This window comes from Porites lutea, chromosome 5, assembly GCF_958299795.1.
Source record: "Porites lutea chromosome 5, jaPorLute2.1, whole genome shotgun sequence".
Taxonomy (NCBI): domain Eukaryota; kingdom Metazoa; phylum Cnidaria; class Anthozoa; order Scleractinia; family Poritidae; genus Porites; species Porites lutea.
The window spans coordinates 17,790,262-17,810,437 of NC_133205.1; the positions used below are offsets into that span (position 1 = coordinate 17,790,262).

A 20,176-nucleotide genomic window follows, 5' to 3' on the forward strand; every position below is an offset into this window, starting at 1 on the left:
CTTCCCTGCCCACCCTTTGGTAAGTATATGGTAAGTATTCTAGGGTACACTGGTTAGAAATGTGACGGTGCCCGAGTGGTTGCCACTCACAGGGTTGTCATGGTTACTCGTTGCTCTTGGCTTCGGATCTTGCTTTACCAACTTTTCAGGCTCTTCCCCCACGCTTATCTTATCTTTGTTGATGAGTTTAAACTGGTATCCATGTTATAGATAGGAATTGTATGAGGTTTGGTATCTTTGGGACCAAGACAACTCTCCGTAATAGAAAGGTGAAAGTATTATTGAGGTAGGGAGTGTACGATGTTTGGTATCTCTGGGACCAAGAGAACTGTCCGTGAATTGAACTCGTTATACTGATGGTGAGGTTTGGTATCTTTGGAACCAAAACAACTGCCGGAAATAAACATGCGCTCGCTAAAAGACGTTCTAATCTTTGTACAATTGACTAATGGGGAATGTTGAAAATGGATGGCCTCAAAAGGAAGTTTGCTTTCCCTCGCGCATCCGCTAGACCGACCGAAAAAGCCCTGCGTGTTTATCTCGTTTTTCTAAACCAATTAGAGCGCTCCGTGGCAGTTCCTATTTTCTCCAAGGACCCGTTACACGTCTTAAAACGCAATACGAAACGAGTAGGAAGCTTGGTCGAGTTAACTTTCGCAAAGACTTCTGGGGCTGGAAATGAAGACAGGGAAAAAAATTGACCAATAGCTGACCCGCACGTTTTCAAGTGAGAATCTCAGAAATAATTGCGAGACACATTTCAGCACCAGTTCCGTGGTCGCATCCAAAGTGGTGAATTCTTGAAAAATAGAGCGTATTCACTCAGGTGGCCAGCCTCTATACAAATTCATTGGAACAAAATTAAGCATTTACATAAGAAAAGAGTTCAACTCTCAAAGGATTTTCTTGGTAGACCAACATGGCCGTCGTTTCATTGTTTTCGAACACCAATATGGCCGCAAGCGACGTCATGTGAATACGCTCCATAAACACGCTAGGTCATACTGCAGGACGTGCAGAAGTCACTTGTAACAGTAAGTACACGCACACCAGACATGTCACGGGGACGTGTAGCGGGGAGATAGAATTCTGTCTCCGACTGGCCAATTTACTCTTGATACCGTTGCAGAGAAGCACTGTACAACCGTAAAAATGGCCTCTCAACATTTAACTTAACTGACAGTAATTTGAACTGCCACATGTTAAGGGGGTATATTTCCCGCAAAAATAGTTTGCGTTCCCCAAATTCAGAAGGTTAACTACACAAAAAAGATTTTGCTTTTCACTTCATCCCTGAAACGTGCCCTGTAACATGAACTCAAGTATCTTGAGTTTGAAACCCACCTCATCGTCCTTGTACCAGGAAAGTGTTTCGGCTAAAAATAAAAAATAAAATAAGATGAAAATGAAATAGACGTCATACTAGCCATGACTAACGCCAGGACATAAAGTTTGGTCAAAGTTAAGAGTGAGGATAAAAACGGAGGTCTTCTTAACCCCACCTGCGTCAACTCTGAACTCCAGAATACAATTTAAGTATTGATGTGTGAACAATATTATCGTGATTACTGACGCTCAGTAACCTTTCCTACCTACAGGGTGGGTGCTTCGAGGTGGACGCTTATTCGAGGTTGGGCGCTAATCGAGTAAATACGGTACATGCCTACATCGATTCTCAACGCGAAATCTTGATCGAAGCAGTAGAAGTAACTTTATAAACACCAATCAAAAACAACTTGTCATTAGACTTAAATGTCTAGGTGACTTGACAAAAAGTCGAATGAAATCTTTACAAAGGCTCCCAGAAAAAAAAAACTGAAACGCCTTAAATATCCATACTCTAAGCACACGGCTTTCAATCAAGTGCCGTAAAACCAACACAAGTCCTGGCTACAAAAATGAACGAATCACGTATCGAAGCAACAACTTGTAGCCACGACTAGGGCTTTTCCAATTGTTTTCGGCAAAAGCAGTGCAGCGGGAATATTTGGGCCAATCACAGAGAGAATCACTAACCATGCAGTAAAACAATATTTTGTCAGTGCCAAAGACTTAAAGCCAGCCAATACCATGTACAGCATTGTATACGTACAATGTTAGATGATCTAGTTTTAACGGTGTTTAACAAAACCGCGTTCTGAGCCATTTAAAGAAGGCAGTCTCAAGAAGTCTTACATTCCAGCAAGAATACCATTTATTATTTACAAAAAAAAACTTTTAAAACATATTTCGAGGCCTACTACGTATCTTAAACCGCGCTCTAACATAGGCTTTGCTTAAATGACCAGCCTTAAGTCTCTCCAACTATTCACAATACTCCAAATCGAAGCTCGAAGCCAAAATTAAACATTAAAATGACAAGTCTCATGCGGGTATGCAGGTGCATGGGGCCATGCTTCCCAAGGGGCAATAATAAATGCCGTTGAACACTCCCTCTCCGTTCAGTCTCTGATCAGCGCCAAGGAGGAAGGTGGAACGGCCCACCCTCCCCAACCCTTTTTTGCTAAAAATTCGTGTTTGGATCGGGAATCGATTACAGTTTCCACCTCCTTGAGGGCGCTCGATCAATTTTGCCATATCTTAATAACAATGAGCGCGAGTAATTGAGTGTTGTGAAATAGAATACTAACCTGTTAGTATAAACCAGTATTCTTTGCTGATACCCTTCATAAATCCAATATTGCTTATCGTGAGCCAGCCTTTTCTGATCACCTAAAAGGAAAAAAATGAAGAGGAAGAAGAAGAAGAAGAGGGAAAAAACAACAGAACTACTGTGGAAGCTTTCTAAGAGTACACTCGTAAGCGAACAACAGCTCTACTTACGGCCACCTTCACAAAACCCCGTTTTTTCTCGACTCCTATACAAACTCTGTATTTTCAAATTCCCGTAAGCGGCATGCTCCAGTACTCCAGGTCCCGCGGGTCTCCGCTCTCGAGAGCTTCCAATGTTAATCACCTTTAGTATATACTAAAACGGTGGATAGTGTTTTTCGTGCGCTCTCATTGGCTACTAAATTAGTGAATATCCTGCACTATTCACTTCCAGTTCCTTCTAGCGAGCGACGCCAAACACGCGTAAGTTGCGAGCAAAATGCCTTCCCGGTTTGCTGCCGTAACAAACAAAGAAATTTCACAATTAATCAAGCAAGCTGTTCCCGAAATACACGTAGAAGGCGACAAAGTTCGGTTTGGAAGTTTTAACAGGTAAAGCTTGGTCTTTTTGACTCGAATTTATCGATAAAACCGGTGAAAAATTTTTTTGTTTACAAATGCAAATTAGGCTTAAGTCGTGCGTTACTTAATTTAGTTGACTTTGTTAATAAATAAGTTCAAAACTAAATTTAATAATTGTTCATTTATCTTTGCCTGAATGCAGCGAAGCGTAATAAAACAAAAGATAAATGGTTTCTTGAATTCCCAAGCACAGGTGCATTTGTCGGCAGTGTGTTTTTTAAGGTGGCTCGATACAGTTTTTCAGGGTCAATACCTCCCAAGTTTGAGCATAAACTACGTCGCCATAACCAAAGTTTTGGAAAAAATTGCCACCACAGTTGTATTAGATAAAGATGAAAATTTCTTATGATCAGGGTTGCAACGGCATCGGAGTCGTCATAGCAACGAAATGACGCTATTACCTATTTTACTTGCAGTATATCTCGGCACTGGGAACTGTTCTTCCAAAGTCGTCCACAGGAGCTTTTTCCTCCAATAGACGCCTCGATGTTCGTGAAGTTTAAGCGAAATCTGTAAGAGCATTATTGAGATATTTTGGGATAAAGTTTTTATGGCTAGAAACACAGTAAAAAATGGACAGTAATGTTGTTTGGCCGTTATCTGTAAAAAATGAAGAGCTTTTGACATGTAATTTCACCACATAGTAAATTCAATCTTTTTAAAAACGTTTGTGAAAGATCATTTAGATAGCTTCAACCGATTGCTAGAAAGAAGGGTTTGATTAGTATGTATCGAAGCGCTCTTGTTCGCAGTTTTGTAAACATTTTGGTCTTCTTTATCAAATTAGCGAATAATTTTTAAACCGCTCGATAGATTTTTTGAAAAATTTAAGATTATTGAGATTAACCTTCGTTTTATGTGACCTTTTAGTTTCAAGATTATTGATACATTGTAATGCAGTAAGATAACGGCTACAATTCTCTACTTTTTTATCGGAAGTTTCGTCATTACAAGAGAAAGCTTCTCACGTGAACAGCAGTAACTAACAATGCATTTGACATATGCAAAAATGCTAGCTATTGTTGTGCACGAAAATATGAAACTTGGAGACAATACCCTGAGTAATGAGAGGCTTACACCTGTAAACACAAAATTTCAGCCAAAATATTAGCGAATTGTAGCCCCTATTTTACTGCCTTACAATATATCAATAATCTTGAAACTAAAAGGTCATATAAAAGGAGGGTTAATCTTAAAAAAGTTAAATTTAAAAAAAAATCTGTCGAGCGGTTTAAAAACTATTTGCTAGTTTGTCAAAGTAGACCAAAATATTCAAAAACCGCATACAAGAGTGCCTGGATACATACTAATCAAATCTTTCTTTCTAGCAATCGGCTGGAGCTATCTCCATGATCTTTCACACACGTTTTTAAAAAGATTGAAACTACTTTGAGGTGAAATTGCATGCCAAAAGCGCTTCGTTTTCTACAGATAACAGCCGAACATAGAGATTGTCCATTTTTTTTTTACCGTATTTCTAACCACAAAATCTTTATCCCAAAATATCTCGATAACGCGCGCTCTTACAGATCTCGCTTAAACTTCACGAACATCGAGGCGGCTATTGAAGAAAAAAGCTTCCGTGAATGATTGTGGAAGAACAGTTCCCAGTGCAGATATATACTGCTGTAAGTAAAATAGGTAATAGCGTCATTTCGTTGCTATGACGACTCCGATGTCATTGCAACCATGATCACAACAAATTTTTATCTTTATCTACTACAACTGCAGTGGCAATTTTTTCAAAACTTTGTTTATGGTGACGTAGTTTATGCTCAAACTTGGGAGGTATTGGCCTTGGAAAACTGTATCGAGCCACCTTAAGTGCCGGCATGAGATTATGAGAAGAAAGTATGATATCTAAAGTAGCAAGTATATATTCGCTGAACAGTAAACAAGTTTCATTGTGGATTTTTACAAGCGGACAGTTAAATTTTGTTCCTTTTTATATTTTGATTGAAATCCTGTAATCCATTTCCTCGTAACGATTTTAGTTGTGTTTTCCTGATGATTGACAGTTATTATAAATGGTTTTGTTTATTCAATTTACTTTGGCCGGATCAAACGTATACAGTTTGTTTGATTTTTTGGTGTCTAAACAGTGTAAACAGTTGTTTTTGTTTTGTGATTAGTTGGTTAGTTCAATAAATGGGCTAAGAAATGTCTGCTTATCCCGCACCGCATTTCTGGTTGTCTGTTTTTTTGGTGCGGGGAATTCAAGAATGTTTTTTTACAGAATGATTTTAAATACAAAAACAATTCACTACTCCTTTTGAAGAAATTTCCCCGCAAGAGCAAAACAAATGCTTTCAATAGTTTCATTTGTAGGCAAGAAAAAGCGAAGGCCGCAGCCGTTCGGTCATTACACGCCAAAATTTTAATCGTTGGCAACAGTATTTGAGTTAAAAATCATCATTTTTGCTCAATTATCCACTGTTTTAGTATATACTAAAACAACTATTCACCTCAGTGTCGGTAGCGAGTGATGGATATTTACCTCGGTATATATCCACGACTAGCCACCTCCACTTCGGTGAATAATTGTTATTTAACCAACTTATCACAACCTTGAAATAAACAATGAAGGCAAACAGCACACGCCCTAGTATCCGTTCACTAAGAAACGATTATTGAATGAAAGCAAACTAACACATTTGGTGGCTCTTAGGAAAAATCTTGTGCACATCGCCTCCCTGGGAGTGTTATATGGTCATCCCATTTACGTGCCACTTGCGAAGTTTAGGGCTCGATGGTTTTATCAATAATTTTGGCTCTGCTAACAACTACTAGCATGCACCTTTGAATTGAGCGCTGTGAGTGTGATAGGACGTAGAAGTGAGAAAGTCTGCTGAACAAAGAATGCTTTCTTTAAGCACAAACCTGGTTGGATACAGTTGTCTTTGTTTTTCTTTCGCCTGGAGCGGAGCTATTTGATGCCGTAAGGTAGCATCAGAAAAAAAACAAACAAACAAATCAGCCGTTTTACTACTGGTAAGGTGTTTCAATACAGTTTTTTCAGAGGCCATACCGACATTTTTCAGTCGCCTTAAAAGTGCTTTTTCCTTGTCCGATCGCTATAAAATTTTCACCGGTAATTGGCTATGGATTGAAATTTGTGAAAATGTAGTTTAAAGTAAAACCGATATTACTATGACAACAATAAACAAAAAAACTTTTGAAATTGATAAAAGCCGAATTTTGAGTGATCTAAACCTGCTACTGAAAATCCAACACTAGGAACTTAAAGTTTGGTGTTTAGCAAACAATTTCCGTAAGAAGTAAAAAATTCTGTATGTTTTAATTCGACTAAAACGAAAATATATTTTAAATCTTAAATTTTTAATAGCCGTGATAGATTATTTTAAAAAATACGTTATAAATGACTGAAATTATTCTTATGTAGCGTCAAAATGCTGCTAAATATCATATTTCGATGCTAGGAAATTTTGATGTACTTTCGTTCTCGCGATCTTGAAAACTAACCCGTTTTCTCACCACCTGTATAAGTGCAACTTCATTCAGAATTAGGACTTTTAGCGCTTTCTTGTATATCTCTGGAACGACTCGAACTAATTTTTTAAAAATCTCTTCACATAATCTTCAAAATGTATATAAAAATGTCTGAAACTTTCATTAAGATTGGTTCACTCCAACACCTTGAAATTTCAAGACAAACCTATCCTACGAACCGGTCAAAAATCTGCTTTACAACATTCACTGTTTTGACATTATGCTAATTTTTGTGAAATAATGTGCACTATACATGCCTTCATGACTAGTACATTTTAGTTTGAATTTATCGCTTCTTTTGAATGTAAAACATTGACAATACTCACACTGAAATGTACTAGTCATGGATATATGAATTGTCCGCATTAATTTGGAAAAATTAGCATAACGTCAAAACAGTGAATGCAGTAGCACGGATTTTTCACCGGTTCGTAGGATAGGTCTGTCTTGAAATTTAAAGGTGTTGCAGTGAATCAATCTTAATGAAAGTTTCAGAAATTATTATATACATTATGAAGATTATGTGAAGAGATTTTCAAAAAATTCGTTCGAGTCGTTTCAGAGATATACAAAAAAGCGCTAAAAGTCCAAATTTTGAATGAAGTTGCACTTGGACAGGTGGTGAGAAAATGGGTTAGATTTTAAGATCGCAAGAACGAAAATACACCAAAATTTCTTAGCATCGAAATACAACATTAAGCAGCATTCTGACGCTACATAGGAATAATTTCAGTCATTTATGACGTTTTTTTTAAATAATCTATCACGGCTATTGAAAATTTAAGGTTTGAAATATATTTTCGTTTTAGTCGAATTCAAACATACAGAATTTTTTACTTCTTACGGAGATTGTTTGCTAAACACCAAACTTTCAGTTCCTAGTGTTGGATTTTCAGTAGCAGGTCTAGATTGCCCAAAATTGGGCGTTTATCAGTTTCAAAGTTTTTTGTTTATTGTTGTCATAGTAATATCGATTTTACTAAAACCTACATTTTGACACATTTCAATCTATAGTCAATCACTGGTAAAAATTTAAAAGCGATCAGACGAAGAAAAGAATAAAATTACTTTTAAAGCGATTGAAAAATACCGGTATGGCCTCTGAAAAACTATACCGAAACACCTTGGTAAACAGTTAAAAAAATATACATTATTACAAATATCAGAAGCAGCCCCTGCTTAACATACATGAAAAAGTCACGACTATTCTATTAATACTGTCACATTTGTTCACGGCTTTGTAACAAAATTAGAAACAGTTCAAAGTTGGTTTTGATTCCCTTTCTTTACTTTTTAATTGGCTGAAAACTGTCGCTCCACTTTTTAAACCAATCAGCAGTACATCCAGCCCCAATTGTGTATTGATTGCACATATTCTTCGGCGCTTGATACCAGCTAAACCCTCAAAATTCCGCATACTTGCCCTTCCGTTTTTACAATCCCCCGGATGACAAGCCCCATAAATTCGAGATGCAAAAAATCTCCCTATAATAAATAGCCTCTCCGGGGGCTTGTATTTGGAAACTGTCCTCAAATACTTGAGAATAATGTTCTAAAATGATTTATAAGAAGTTTCTTAATGTTGCAGACACTAGTTTTTGGTTCATTATTGTGCCGTCAGTTCTGAAAACGATGTCCCATTTTCAGCAAAGTTTATGCCCATTTGAAGCTAAATACCCATTTTTACACTGAAAAACTGCTGACAGAAATGTTCCTCCGATTGTGAACTGTTATGATTGGCTAAAAATAGTATCTGACCGACTCAAATGTCTACCTTACAATCTTACAATGTACTTACTCTGTGTATCCGATAAAATCCGGTTGATTCGTGTTAATATAAGCAAGTTCCATGTCGATAAACCTTTTAACCTAAGAAGAGAAGAATGAAGACTTCTTGTGAAAGCATTCAAAATAATACCAGAAGCATTGTTGAAAATGGACAGCAAAACAAAAAACTCAATTTTAGTTCTCTTCATGGTCGGTTGGGATAGAAAAAGGTTCTCGCCGAGAACTGCTTAGAAACTGTTTCCTCGCGTCTTTCATACTCAAAAGATATTTAAAAAAATACACCACTGCATATTATGTACATCAGTACCTGGTCTTTAGATTTAGCCTCTCCTTTTCTTCCATGTTGCACAACGATTTTCTTTACTTGGTCCCTAAGCAGTGGGTATTTGTCCATCTGCAATTCAAAAAGAGTGTTGATAACTATACTAAAACATTATTGGACGAGGTTTTTGTGATATCCAGGGTGATCAGCCGAGCCGAAGGCCGAAGCTGATAACCATTACCGAGACCTTGATTATTTCGGATATCAAAAGACAGAATTAATCTATGAGTTGTTTTATTACACCTTGGTAGGAAGAAAATAACATTGGAATTGAAAACAAAATGAACTAGTTAGCCGTTCATGGCACAGTCCTGTAGATATCATTATACAGTGTTTTATTTGCTCAGTGCCCCAAAACAAATGTACAAATTAAAATTGAATTTACTCACGTTGGAAGTACATTTCTTGATAACATTCACCAACTCAGACATAACCAAGTGCACACATTTCACAGCAGGAGCTCTGAGTTTATCAATCTGTCGCTTGACAATAGCTTCAAATGCCATGTTAGGAGTGAACAGACCAGCCCTGCAGTCACATACGAACAAAAAACGTATCAAGCAATCACCAAATTATCGTTAAGTTTCAAAAAGGAATTCAAATGAGTCGAAAGGATGCAATTCAAATAACGAAAACTCTAGTTTTACTAAAGCATAAAAGAAAGCAGGATTTAATAAAAAATTGGCAAATCTGTGAACTGAGTTTTCTATTTGGCCTGGTTTCCGTGATAAGCGTCTGGAGCAACTTGTTCACCAGCAATTTTTGGAGAAGATTTGGGAAATACAGAAATTCTATCCTATATAGAATCTGGAATCTGGCCCTGGTTGTTCAAAAGCAGGATAGCGTTATCTACCGGATAAATCTCTATCGGATAAGTCCTAGGGAAAGAAATTGCGTTATCCACTGGATAGTGATTTATCCACCTTTTGAACAACTGCGGATAGGTCTTTTCACCCGATTGCAATACCCCATGTCCTATATACTAAAATTCTAACTTGACTCCGAGGCTTTAGGGCCAAAATTGCAAATTTTTCACCACTCCCAAAAGAGAACTGAGCACAGAGAAAACCAAACCAAATATAGAAAAATGACCAGAAATCCTCTGAGTCATGTTAGAATTTTAATATATCAAACATGGGCTATTTGCCAGGACTAACATTGCTTCACCCGATGGAGCTCAATAGAATGTTTTCATATGACGTCACGGCCACGGTTATATTGGTGTTCGAAAACAATGAAACGGCGGCCATGTTGGTGTACCAAGACATCCCTGTGGGAATTGAACTCTTTTCTTATGTAAAAACCTTCTTTTGTTCCAATAAATTAACATAGATTCTGGCCACGTTAGTGAAATTGCTCTATAATTTCATCCAGGGCATTACATCATCCCACTTAGCCTGCATAGTAAGCGTTTCCGCGTGCGTTCCTCAAAGAAAGTTGAGACGAGAGCGAAAAAGAGAAACTTTCTTCCAATAACTCGCCTTCTTTTATGTCAGTTTATTCTATTTACTGTATAACAGTGTCTTCACTGTTATTTAGTCCATCTACATATAAACCTTGTACTTGTAATATGCCTTCAGCTCCCCCCGCCTAGATTAGTTTATAAGCTATTTGCGGGTGGGAAAGAAATGTAATTAGTTCTATTAATTTTCCAATTTTCAGTAAAATTTGTTGTTGTCGTTATAACTCGATCAGAAACGCTTGCTAACGCACAGCACTTTGCACAAGAACTGATCGTCTTGATCACGTGAAAGCATTTTATTTTTGAGACAATTTGTGGGATAAAAATCAACTAATGAGATTAATGAAGATCAAAAAACAAATGAATTTGAACAAGGCGGGAAGAAACAAAATTAGCTAATTAACCCAAAGTGGAATACGAAAATAAAAAGTGGAGCGTTCTTGTCGTGTTTATCAACTATGTTTCCCAAAAATGTAGCTTACTAACCTGATACCACGAATATTCTTTATAGCAAACATTATCTCCTTTCTTAGCTGCTTTTCATCAAACTCAACCTAAGACTTCATATGAAGAAACACTATATACACGTGTTAGTTCTCACAGACTAGCAATAGACTGCACAACGGGTACAGTATTATTATGGAGTGTTCAGGTTGGTTTGGGGGCACAAGCATGAAGCAACAGACACGAGCGGTACACACTTTTTACAAAAAATAAGAACTGATGTGTGTGTCACGTAGACAAATCGACAACTGAATAATTTTTCCATGGCCTTATCATTTTATAAGCAGGGTTTTGTTAAAACAAGCAACTAAGAAGTTAAAGTGAAAGATTTATAACCCGACATTTCGGGACCCTTTGACTCCATCCATTATCAAGTGAATAATATCACAATCGAACAAATAATATGTAAAGTATGTAAATTGTTTCTTCTCATCTCTCGCATTTGAGTCAGATGAGGACCCCGAAACGTCGTGTTATAAACCAATAAACCTTTCATTTTTTCTTCTTATACTCTTATCGGCCAAAGAAATTAGGTCAAAATGTTCAAAATTCAAGTGAAACCACGAAAGAGTTTTGAACATTTTGACGACATTTCTATGGTCGATAAGAGCATAGACCATGAAAAATTGTTGCCAATTTGTTTTTTACAAAAACATTGACCGTTTTTTACTTCTATTTCTGTAAAAGTTTATAGAAAAGAAAGAGAAAAAAATTCCGCCACCATCATGTCATTTGTCATCGACCAAAACTCTCCACCAATCAGAGCATGAGGAATCGCTCAGTTATTGTAAAAAAGGATTCGAGGGTATGTCACTATACATACACTGTATTGCAATATTTTTTTTTATTTTAATGAAGAAAGCTCGAGCTGTTCGAACGGATAGCTATTCCGTTCGAACGCTTTATAAACGGCATATGAACGGCTACCGTTCGAAAACGACAGGGGAGGGTACGGGGAGACCCCGAATCCCCTATCATACCTGACACTTGTTTGAGACTGAAATTCTTACATCGACCGGATTGTATATCACTTTTTAACTGGCTTATTTTTTTAAAGAAACGCGCCTTACATTTTGCCATTACAGTAAATTTCCAGGATATCAAAAAATGTAATTGTTTTTGGGTACCCTCCTATTATCTGTTCGGCTCTGCTCGCGAAGCAGTATTTCCCGCGCCAACGGGCACCGGCATTCACAGATTAGATAAAACCACGTGGCCGTCTCTGTGAGAAGTAATTTGCCACAAAAAAATTCAACAGTCCTTTCTGAACCAAAGTTTTGGCCCCCAAACAAAAATACTTGGATCTTCCCCTTCAGATTATTATTTATTTTACTTTTAAGAATCCTTTTGGAACTTCTTATACTGACTTCTAAGTTACATTGCATAAATATTTTACTAACAGCCATTTTACCTTGACTAACTCGTATGGAAATCGCTCATGAAATATTCTGTTTATCTTGGCTCCACCTGAAAGTTCCTTTGTATCAATTTGATCTCCAGATCCCTCAATGGCTTTCTCAAAATCACTATTGAACTGTTGAATCATCCTATGATAATAACAATATTAATAAAACAATTAACATAAAATTCCCCACGTACAAAAAGAAAAATGATATACATTGTATGGATTAGAATGGGGTGTGATGGGAGATGTTTCAGATGAGGGTTACAGGGTGTCCAGCAGTATGGTTGCAAAAAAATAGGAAAATAGGAAATTCAGGATTGAGAAAATAGGAAAAATAGGAAACTTTGTATTAAAAAATAGGAGAAAAATAGGAAAAATCAATAGTACTTTTGTCGACGAAGATAGCCTCCCTTCACCCCATCAGGGTTATAATAAAGGCTAGGAGTCCTCAGCTTCTACGTTCACAGGATTTAGATCACTTTTTGTGGCTAAGAAGGAGTGGAAATGATTAGTAAAGTTTAGTTTATTGATCCAGTTACGCTGTAATCAGAATGATATGCTTGACACAGGTCGAGCTTAGTTCTATAATCAAAGGTGATCAAATGCAAATTCCCTTCAAGTTGGCGACAAATCTTTGAAAAGCTTTGAAGAGTGAATTTTCTTAAGGTAAAAATTTCTTACGATTGATTTGTCATTGAAGGATATTGAACTAGGACTTAAAAAAAGTCCTATGAAAAGTTTTCCTATCAATCTGCAGTCGGTAGCTGGTTGAGAATATGCTTGTTTGAGTCAAAAGACCACTACAAAATTTTAAGTACGGAACCTGGCTTTCCACTGACACCGATCTGTTTGATACAAGATTTAAGAGTCAGGGGCACCCAACGTCAATTTTCGGAAAATATCTGTTCGGAAGACGATTTGAGATGTAGAATTTTCGTTACGATTGTTGTAAAATTTCGTGATTGCCTTCCTCTCCTAGGATTTTCGAACATCTATAACATGGTATAATTGCCCATTTTTAATGTTTTTTTTTTTCCCTAAAAAGGTCATCTAGAATTTTCGGGAGCCTTTTTTCTGGTTGAAATTTTTGAAAAGGTAAGTTTTGATCCCTATAGTTTTCGGATCACTGGACTTTCAGCTAGGAAATCCGAACAGATGAAAAATTTTTAGGGGATAAAGGTATGCCTATGTCTACCATTTAAATACTAAAATACGTTTAACAATTCTATGTTTAAGTGGTTTTGAACTATATTCTCGTTGAATGCCCCTGAAGAGTGTCGTGGTTAAGTTCTAAGAAGAACATAACACTCTTCTTAATAGCTATGACTGCAAGACTGGTTTTGCAACCAAAGTATTGGATCCTTTATCAGTTGCTTAGGTATAGCTGTTAACAAGGGCTCACCAAGAGAAGTAGTGCTATAAACTAAACTTTAGTTTGTTCCTTGAATGTAGCTTCCAGAATCAGGAGTGATTGGTTTTTTAAACAAGAAGCTGATTAGATGATTTATCTGGCCTGTGTTGTAAGAGGACAACTTGATCCTGTTTTCAGTTTCAAAGATGAACATAAAAGCGAGCAAGACTTCAAAGTACCGATACTGAAATGCAGTTTCAGTGGGCTTTATTATGCACAATATTATTCAATAGTCATGAGAACTAAAACACTACATACAATACATGTAAGTACACTAGAAAATTATACAAAAAGTGAGAATATAAAAAAGTTGTTAATATAACTCTAATAGGCAATAGCGGTCATGCAAAGAACAAATGTAACTATTATTTTTACTAATATTAGAACATCAAACATACTACTTGCTTTTTGATAAATCTCACTCAAAAACACATACACCTATAATTCCATTTTCAATTTTGCTACAAATTTTGGCTTCACCGGCTAAAAAATAGGAAAAATAGGAGGTTTTAGTCTAAAAATAGGAAAAATTAGAACTAGACACCCTGGAAGGGTGAAGAAAGAACATACATGTAGCACCTTAACTCTTTCAAGAAAACATCAGTATTATTAAATTTGTGCTTTCTATATTCATTCTTCAGTTGCTCGTATCCAAGATGGTTTCTAACCGTGGTCAGGGAAAATTCACATACAGCTGTACATCTGTACTCAGACGTGTGCAAGGAATAGTAATTTTCAAGTTGATGGCCGCTTTGGTACAAAACAATTTAGTCAAAGACTTGTGAGCAGCTCCACATGTCATTAATTTTTTACTTTTTCTCACAAGACCAATTTACTACAAAAGAAAAAAATTGAGCCTGCACCAAAGACGAAACTTAACTCTTGTTAAAGTTCATCTGCAAAACAGCACCAAAATCCTTGTTCTGGGTCCCCACCTGTGGGCCAAGATTCAAGTCAGACCACGACTGGTCTGTTGAAAAAAGTAATTGCCAATTTGCCAATCAGGTTGGAAGGAAAATCTAAATACACTTCTGGTGCCAAATGTTCAAAAGCTGGACAATGGTATCCATCGGATAAATCTCTATCCAGTGGATAAGTATAAGGCAAATCAATTGCATTATCTAAGGTCATTTCATTGGGTGAGGACAAAACATGGACCAGGGGTCCATTGGACCCCCACCTTGGACCGGGTCCATGGACCACTTTCATGGACCGGGTCCATGGACCCCCTGTCATGGACCTGGTCCATGGACAGTTTTTTAAAATAATGAGAAATGAACAAAAACAGAAATAGAGCAAAAATAAGGTTAAAAACAACAACAACAACAACAAACAATACTCGATTGATCAGTATTATTCAATGCACGACTTTTACCTCATGCCAAAATGCTGCTTGTTCTTATGAATTGTTTCCTCTGATGGGTGGATTATGCTTTGGAGGAAAACGTTTTGACTGAGCAAATGTCAATTTTTTACTGCTTACAGTGAAACCTGTATTAAGCGGACACCCTCGGGGAATGCTGTAGTGTCCGCTTAATACAGGATGTCCGCCTAACACGCAGGTTTCGATAGATAATGCCATGTGAGGTGTCAAATGCCATTCAAATGAACAATGGAAACGTTCAGAATACTCCCCGAGAGACTACGATGATATAGGTTTGCATTAATTTCTTTATCAAAGTGGTCCAATTGATCATAGTACCATAAACACAGATTGCAACTCAAATTTGAAGAAATCAGGTGAGAGAAACAAGCTCTATACAAACAAAACGAAACAGAAAACAATACTGTACCGTGAAACTAATCAAGTCACGTTTTTTAATGTAAAAATCGAAAAATTTGTGGGTGGCAATTCGAGGCAATCTTTTGCATTTCCGGTGTCTGGCATGTTGGGTGGTGGAATTTAATTATTATTGTCTGTTTAATACAGGTTGGCAACAATAGAAATGACCATTTCAGGTACTTTTTAGGTGTCCGCGTCCGCTAAATAGAGGTGTCCGCTTAATAAAGGTTTCAGACGGTGTATTTCATGCTGAGAGGTCAATGTTTGGTCACGCTGGGCCCAGCTTGTTAGCGTTTTTAGCAGGATGATTAATTCTCATGGATAGTGATTTACAGATCCGAATATCGAAGAAGTGGATTGTAGCTTAAACTGAAGTCAGCTACATCAACTATGGACAATTGCGATATGACTCAGTCACGATTGCTCTAAAAGCAATTCTAAACTTCAGCTTGTTCATAATGCGAGTCTTTGTACGGGAGCGCGTTGGCTTAACAGTCTTCTTCTTCGTCGACTGTACATGTGCAAGCAGAGCTACGTAAGCACAACTAAATATTTGTGAACAGCATCTTGTCAAATCTTATTTTTGCTCTACTTCTGTTTTTGTTCAATTCTCATTAATTAAGAAAAAGTGTCCATGGACCCGGTCCATGAAAGGGGGTCCATGGACCCCTGGTCCATGTTTTGTCCTCACCCCATTTCATTTGTTATAATTAAGAACTCTTGCATGCCACTCACTGCATCAAGGCTTTGGTCTTTATGGATGGGTCATCAGGGTTGTAGTGTTCAAATCCTTTAACCTCCTTCTCGAGTGCCATGATGTTCTCTTCTAATCTGCTTCGGAGAGCTGGCAATGTTTCTCTGATGTGATTAGTCAATTGCTGAAAAATGAACAACAAAATAGTGGATCAGGATGGATGCCTTAGGCATCCAGGGGCTTCTTACAATCAGGGCCCAAAAAAAGGTCCCATCCAGTAGCAAGGGGCATGTACAATGTAAATTTTCCTGCTGGGCATGCAACTTTTAGGGCAGCACTAAAACATGGAATCCGGAATCCGGAAACGAAACGGAATCACGGAAACGGAAACGGAATCAGAAACAGAAACGGAAACGGAATACGGAATCAAATATCAATTATAGAAAATTAAAGAATTTCACATTACACAACTTAGTACAATCCAAAGAGAATTTGTCTTAGTTTTCTTAGCAGTTCCCTTAAATATATTCTTGTTATTGTGTCTTGATAAGGTTTGCCGTAGTGTGGGTTACTGCACTGCAAAGCGGATGAAAGTAATTTTACGAGTAATTTTTATTCACGAGTTCATGGGTTGAATAATACAGTTAAATATTACTTTTGGAGCTAATTGTCAAGATTCGTAGTAGTTAGCCTCAGACCACACCACGTGATAGTTCCCAGACTGAATACTCCACACATGACCGACCGGTCACGTGACCACAGCTCCGGTGTTTTAGCAATAAGTTCAACTTTTTCGCCAAGCTGGATACTGATGGAATACTGGTGTACCGGTAATTGAGTTTACGTGGACGTCCGTATTTTTGTTGAAGAGGCTTATTAAACATGGCGTATTATTTTGATGTAATCGGTTGCGGAATCAAGCAAATGCATGCACAATTCTCTCTTCTCTTTGGAATCCACAATGCCATGGTTCTCTTGAGTAAGTTGTCTTGATAAATAAAACTGAACACTGTTGAAGACAACCCAGAAAAGACACTAAGAAAAACTTGACGGCGACGACTATCAGTTATATAAACGACGCCTCTGACGATTCAAACAAAGTCTGTCTCCATATAACTTACCTTTTTCTTAAGGCACTAGTTTTTGTCAGTAACGTTTTTCTCCTCGCTTTGCTGTCCCATGAGAATTTGCATTCATTGCCGATAGTGGTATCAAGCGTCTTTTCACCGGAATCGACTCCTCTAGTGATACAGCAGTCTCCTCTCCTCTACTCAGCTAATTTATTCATTTGTGTCTTTTTTTTATCTGTTTATTTATTTTATTGTCATTGCTAATATATTTTTTTTCAAATCGATCGCTTGGAATCTCTTTCACAGATTCCGTATTCCGTTTCCGTTTCCGTGATTCCGTTTCCGTTTCCGGATTCCGGATTCCGTCTTTTAGTGCTGCCGCAACTTTTACACGTAGCTCACTTTTCCAATGGGTAATAAGGGTCTACGAATGTCACCTTGAAATTAGATCTGTAACTATTTGGGCGATTTCGAAGCCAAAACTGGCTGGCCGGACTGGTCATTTTAACTAAAACCCATCACTGCTGTGCATAGACGTAACATTAATTTTAGGATATTAACTAATCTGCAGGCTACATAGTCATAACAGTGGAATTCTTTAAATGACTAGACTGGTCTGGCCAGCCAGTTCTGACAAATGGTAAACCCTCCAAGACATGCATTCAATGGTCCTTGCCAAGCAAAATGTTAGAGCTGCTTGGACAAGCTCAGTTCAAGGTTTGAGCCCTGATCACATACATGTAAGCTACTCTACAATCATATTAACAAAGTCTGGTAACCCAGTCATGTGCACCTAAGCAGTGGGGAGTTCAGGTGGGAAGAAAGGAAAGTGGGGGAAATGGATGGGGGTGACGCCCTTTTCTCATACTCTAACATGCCTATTTTATCTTGCATCTTACCTGGTTAAGGATCTTTTGTAAATAAGAAGTCCCCATTTTGTCTGCAAAATGCCTGATATGATTACCGACAATGAAGAAGAGAAAATTTGCAACATATATACTATACATGTACTTGTTCCAGGTAAAAATCAAATTCAGGTTGCAATTTTTTAACCTAGGTTGATTCTCAAATTCCTTTGTTTCCGATCCCTAATTTATGAATAATCAGGGCAGGGGACAAAGGAAACTGAGAATCAACCTAGGTTGAAAAAACATTAACCTGAATTAAATTCTGACCTGTAATATATACTTGACTAACAACAGACCATATTAGTCTATCAATCACTTTGTTCAATCTATTTGGGATTTGCTGCAATTTAGCAAGCACAGAATGCCAATTTCAGATCCTAAAAATGCAGCAAGTGAGGACTAGAACACTACTATGAAACCACATAGACCTATAGGAAATAAATCCCTACATGTATCTCTGAGAAAAAAAAAAACTTAGACACTGAGGCTTAATCCACATAAGACCTCACCCTAGTAAACATTGATAGAGATAGAAGTGGAATTTAGATTCCAGAAGCGTGGATCAGACAACACAACATCCATCATCGAACTTTGGATTAAGACAGATGCCACCAGCCATGAGTGAGATTCATAACACACCAATCACAAACAACCACAGTGTTACTAATAGGCCTCAGGCCCAAGTTGCTCAAAAGTTGGATAGCCCTACAGTGTATCTACCAAAAGAATCAGTACCAACGGGATAAGTCAGTTATGCAAACCAATAGCCATAAACTTTTCTGGAACTTTGATTTCAATTCAGTCTCTAACCTGTATGAAGGATGACTGAGGAAAAATTTACGTTCAGAAGCTAAAGCCGATCTGATGTCTTTTCTTCCATCAATGTCAGCTTGACTTCGGTTTACCACTCCAATGTAGCCTGCAAAAAATAACAAAGTCAACATTCTTAACTAGGGTTGTCACTAAGATTTCAAGTTTCCGGGTAAAATCAACAAGTAGGGGCGAATCAAACAGCTAGGGATTTCTTTTGGTTCTATTTTTCTACTCTTTTCCTATGAAAGTACCCAGGGGAAATCCTCGTCCCCCACATCTTAATGACAGCCCACTTTTGATTATGGCAAACAGGGCTCGAAATTGCGACTGAAACTGCCGCCAATGCGACTAATATTTTCTCCTTGGCCACTAAAAATTCTGGTTTAGTCACCACTTTGGTAACCTCCCACGCAGACGTTCTTAGGGGTTCAAAACGCGTTCCTGCCCCACGAACGTCTGCTGAACCTAAGGATAAATTTCTTTCCCATTGTTCGCAAATATCGGCTGGTGATCACATGCAGATTGTCGGAGATCCAGTCGGCGCTGTTGAATTCAAAGTGTTGACAAGCCAAACACATACGTACAAGCTCCGTAGAGTGCGATACGTGACCAAAGATTTTTGCTCCGGACGAGAATCTAGGAGATAAGCGTTGGGTTTATGTATATTTCTCTCTGTAAAGGCTGGATTAGATGTCATTTGCTCATAAAGTTGTTCTTTGGGTGATGCAACGGCGGGCTTACCTTGCAAGACTGAACAAAAGGCAGAATTTTTTTTCACACGTTATTGTTTTGTAGTAAAGCCGACTTCCGTTCAGCAAATTTAACCTCTGAGGTACTTTTTTTTTTCAATGGGATTGTGCGGGTAGCCGCTAGTACAAACGCTTGCATGTGAGTTAACTGAGTAGTTTTTTCGTGGGGCAGGAACGCGTGACGAACCCCTAAGAACGTCTGCGGGGCTAAGTTGCCGAAAAACAATCGGTACAAAACAGCCAATTTCATGGAAATTTTCAGCACAAATCTCGCTAGAAATCTATCGATTTTAAGCTGATTTGACGAGCGTGTTTAATGTTTTTTAACAGAGATAATGATTTGCTATTTAGTCGAGCTTGCTTTAGCAGAGCGAGACTCTAAAAATGCAGGCGTTCCTTTTTTTTCGTCGGTGGGACCTAGTTTGTAGGCCACGCGTTCCTAGCGGAGACCGTGGAAACTGGGGATAAGAATCGTGACGACTTTTATTGTATGTAAATGAATCTCGTGATGAGCATGCGGTTT

The 20,176-nt window shown here is 37.8% G+C and overlaps 1 protein-coding gene across 1 annotated transcript in view; it reads right to left on the reverse strand.

The window, feature by feature from the left end:
* LOC140938010 (dynamin-1-like) overlaps positions 1–20,176 on the reverse strand; it is a 39,409-nt gene that overhangs the window by 4,908 nt on the left and 14,325 nt on the right. The window contains exons 6-16 of the mRNA XM_073387559.1: positions 18,902–19,010; positions 18,083–18,134; positions 16,155–16,297; positions 12,232–12,367; positions 10,803–10,870; positions 9,244–9,382; positions 8,832–8,926; positions 8,543–8,605; positions 6,115–6,181; positions 2,631–2,712; positions 1,345–1,376 (exon numbers count right to left, since the gene is read on the reverse strand). Coding sequence (XP_073243660.1) covers positions 1,345–1,376; positions 2,631–2,712; positions 6,115–6,181; positions 8,543–8,605; positions 8,832–8,926; positions 9,244–9,382; positions 10,803–10,870; positions 12,232–12,367; positions 16,155–16,297; positions 18,083–18,134; positions 18,902–19,010 — 986 coding nt within the window. The remainder of the gene's footprint in view (positions 1–1,344; positions 1,377–2,630; positions 2,713–6,114; positions 6,182–8,542; positions 8,606–8,831; positions 8,927–9,243; positions 9,383–10,802; positions 10,871–12,231; positions 12,368–16,154; positions 16,298–18,082; positions 18,135–18,901; positions 19,011–20,176) is intronic.